The sequence below is a fragment of the Penaeus monodon genome, chromosome 38, assembly GCF_015228065.2.
Source record: "Penaeus monodon isolate SGIC_2016 chromosome 38, NSTDA_Pmon_1, whole genome shotgun sequence".
Taxonomy (NCBI): Eukaryota; Metazoa; Arthropoda; class Malacostraca; order Decapoda; family Penaeidae; genus Penaeus; species Penaeus monodon.
In genome coordinates, this window is record NC_051423.1 from 17,899,423 (window position 1) to 17,902,774 (window position 3,352).

General features: G+C 47.6%; 2 protein-coding genes across 2 annotated transcripts in view; one reads left to right on the forward strand and one right to left on the reverse strand.

The window, feature by feature from the left end:
• Positions 1-2,642: 2,642 nt before the first annotated feature.
• Positions 2,643-3,218, reverse strand: LOC119596723. Its single transcript, XM_037946050.1, has 3 exons — positions 3,168-3,218; positions 2,936-3,118; positions 2,643-2,795 (listed from the first exon to the last, which is right to left on the reverse strand). Exons 1-3 carry the CDS (start codon positions 3,216-3,218, stop codon positions 2,643-2,645), a joined length of 387 nt encoding a protein of 128 aa, XP_037801978.1.
• Positions 3,219-3,253: 35 nt separating this feature from the next.
• The window catches only part of LOC119596724, an 83,183-nt gene continuing 83,084 nt past the window's right edge, over positions 3,254-3,352 (forward strand). The window contains exon 1 of the mRNA XM_037946051.1: positions 3,254-3,305. Coding sequence (XP_037801979.1) covers positions 3,254-3,305 — 52 coding nt within the window. The remainder of the gene's footprint in view (positions 3,306-3,352) is intronic.

The following is a 3,352-nucleotide window of genomic DNA, read 5'->3' on the forward strand; positions in this document are numbered from 1 at the left end:
GAAAGAGAGGAGAAGGAAAGAGAAGGAAAAGGAAAAAGGAAGATAGGAAGAGAAGGGGAGGGAAGGGTATGAGGTAGAAGAAAGAGAGAGAGAGGAGGAAGGAGGGTGAAAGGGAGGGAGGGATAGAGATAGATAGAAGGAGAGATAGAGATGGATAGAGAGAGAGAAAGAGAAAAAGAGAGGAAAAAAGAGAAAGAGAGAGGGAGACGGAGAGAAAAGAAAGGGAGAGAGGGGGGGGAGGGAAGAGAGAGAGGGAGAGAGAGAAAGAGAGAGAGAAACAAATACCTACACAAAAACAAAAATTATCTTCTCTTTAACAGAATACTTCCTCATACATCGATTCTCAAAATAATAATAATAAGAAGAAAAAGAATGAAGATAATAATAATAATAATAATAATAATAATAATAATAATAATAATAATAATAATCATAATAATCATAAATAGAATAGCAATAAAAAAATGGCTACATGCTAAAGACAAGAAAAAAAATCTCTATAACTCACCTTAATACGATGCCATAGACTAATTGGTCATCCTCATTTTATTCTCTCTCTCAAAACTTTTTTTCATACGAATTTTATTTTTTTATTTTTTTTTTTCAAGAAATCGCATTACGGGTTGAGAGGGAAAAAAATGGCTGATGAAATACTCTTTTGGAAGCTCGGCTGCCGTAGTCGGAGGGAATGAGCTGATCCGCCATATATGTTAAGCTGCTTTCCGTTGGCTGCTCGTGGGAGGGAGGGAGGGAGGGGAGGGAGGGAGGGAGGGAAGGAGAGGGAGGGAGGAAGAGAAGGAAGGAAGGGAGGAAAGGAGGGAAGGAAGGGAGGGAGGGAGGGAAGGAGGAAGGGAAGGGAGGAAAGGAGGGAGGGAAGGGAGAGAGGGAAGAGAGAGAGGGAGGGAGGGGAGAGAGGGAGGGAGGGAGGGAAGGGAAGGGAAAGGAAGGGAAGGTGGAGTGGGGGGATAGGTGGGTGGGTGGGAGGAGGAGGAAGGATGGAAAGAGGGAGAGAGGGAGGAAGGGAGAGAGGGAAGGTGGGTAGGTTGGAAGGAAGAGGAGGAGGAGGGACGAAAAGAAAGAGGTAGGAGGAAGGAGGAGGAGGAGGAGGGACGGAAAAAGGGAGGGGGGAAGGGATGGATGGCGTAGAGAGGAAGGGTAGGAAGGAGGAGGAGGAGGAGGAGGAGGAAGTGGAGGGAGGAAGCGAAGAGAGAGTGAGGGAAGGAGGTAGAAATAAGGTAGGATACGGGTAATAATGATGATGAGAGAAAATAAGACAGAGAGACAAGCAGACAAACACAGGCACACACACACACACAAACACACACACACACACACACACACACACACACACACAACACACACACACACACACACACACACACACACACACACACACACACACACACACACACACACACACACGCACGCACAGAGGGGGGGAGAGAGAGAGAGAGAGAGGAGAGAGAGAGAGAGAGAGAGAGAGGGGGGGGGTGGGAGGGAGTGAGGGAGAAAAGAAGAGAGAGAGAGGGAAGGGGGGAGGGAGACACAGACAAAGGGAGAGAGACAGAGACAGACAGACAGAGAAAGAGAGAGAGAGACAGACAGAGAAAGAGAGAGACAGACAGACAGACAGACCGATAGCCGACAGACAGACAGAGAGACAGAGACAAACAGACATAAAGACAGAGAGATACAGAGAGAAAGAGAATACAGAGAAGGAAATGGCAATGATCATACGAATAATACGAATAAGGATAGAGATAACAACAATAATCATACACTTTGCTCGATCGGGACCCATGGCTTCCAAAAATCACTCAGCTCTAACGTTATACATTATTTCCCCTCACAATAAATTTACCTTAGTGTCTCCTCAAAGATCCATAAGCAAAGGGGATCGTGCCAAGAAGTGGGGATAGAAGGGGAAAAAGAGGAAGGAAAGGTGAAGGGAAGAAGGGGAAAATGAGGGAGGAAGGGGAATGGGAAGAGGGGAAAATGAGGGAGGAAGGGGAATGGGAAGAGGGGAGAATGGGGGAGGAAGGGGAAGGGAATGAGGGGGGAATGAGGGAGGAAGGGGAAAGGGAAGAGGGGAAAATGAGGGAGGAAGGGGAAAGGGAAAAAGGAAGGAGAAAGGAGAGGGAAAAGAAATAAAAGAGGAAAATGAGAGAATGATGGAGGAAGGAGAAAGAAAGAGGAGTGGAAAGGGAGAGAAAGGGGTAAATGAGGAAGGAAAATGAGAAAGAAAAGCGAAAAGGGGAAGAGAAGGGAGGAAGATGATAGAAAAAGAAGGAGAGGCAAGGGAAGGAGTAGAAAGAGAGAGAGAAACAATAAAGCGAGGAGACACGGAAAAAGGAGTGGGGGGGGAGGGGGGGCGAGACAGCCGAGAGAAAGAGGAGGAAGAATGGAGGATAATAATAAGATAATGGCAATAGAAAGGGGAGAAACAGAGGCATGGTTGGCGAGGAATCGTGATGACTGATCTGACTCGTTTGATGACTGGTGATGACTCTGCTGACTCTGGTGATGACTCACCTGACTCGTGCGATGACTGGTGTTGACTCAGCTGACTCGTTTGATGACTGGTGATGACTCTGCTGACTCTGGTGCTGACTCATCTGACTCGTGCGATGACTGGTGTTGACTTAGCTGACTCGTTTGATGACTGGTGATGACTCTGCTGACTCTGGTGCTGACTCATCTGACTCGTGCGATGACTGGTGATATCTCAGCTGACTCGTGTGATGACTGGTAATGACAGCTGACTCGTGTGCTGACTCATCTGACTCGTGCGATGACTGGTGATAACTCAGCTAAATCGTGTGATGACTGGTAATGACAGCTGACTCGTGTGATGACTGGTGATGACTCAGCTAAATCGTGCGATGACTGGTAATGACAGCTGACTCGTGTGATGACTGGTGATGACTCAGCTGACTCGTGTGATGACTGGTGCTGACTCAGCTGACTCGTGCGATGACTGGTGATGACTCAGCTGACTCGTGTGATGACTGGTAATGACAGCTGACTCGTGTGATGACTGGTGATGACTCAGCTGACTCGTGTGATGACTGGTAATGACAGCTGACTGGTGTGATGACTCAGCTGACTCGTATGATGACTGGTGATGACTCAGCTAAATCGTGCGATGACTGGTAATGACAACTGACTCGTGTGATGACTGGTGATGACTCAGCAAATCTGCGGGACTGGTAAGACATCTGATGTTGTGACGGGTGATGATCAGCTGATGTGTATGACGGGTGCGATCTCTGACTCGTTGATAAATGTGGAGGATCAGCTGACTCGTTGAGACGGGAATGACAGCTGTGGTGTGAGACTCAGCTGCCCCGTA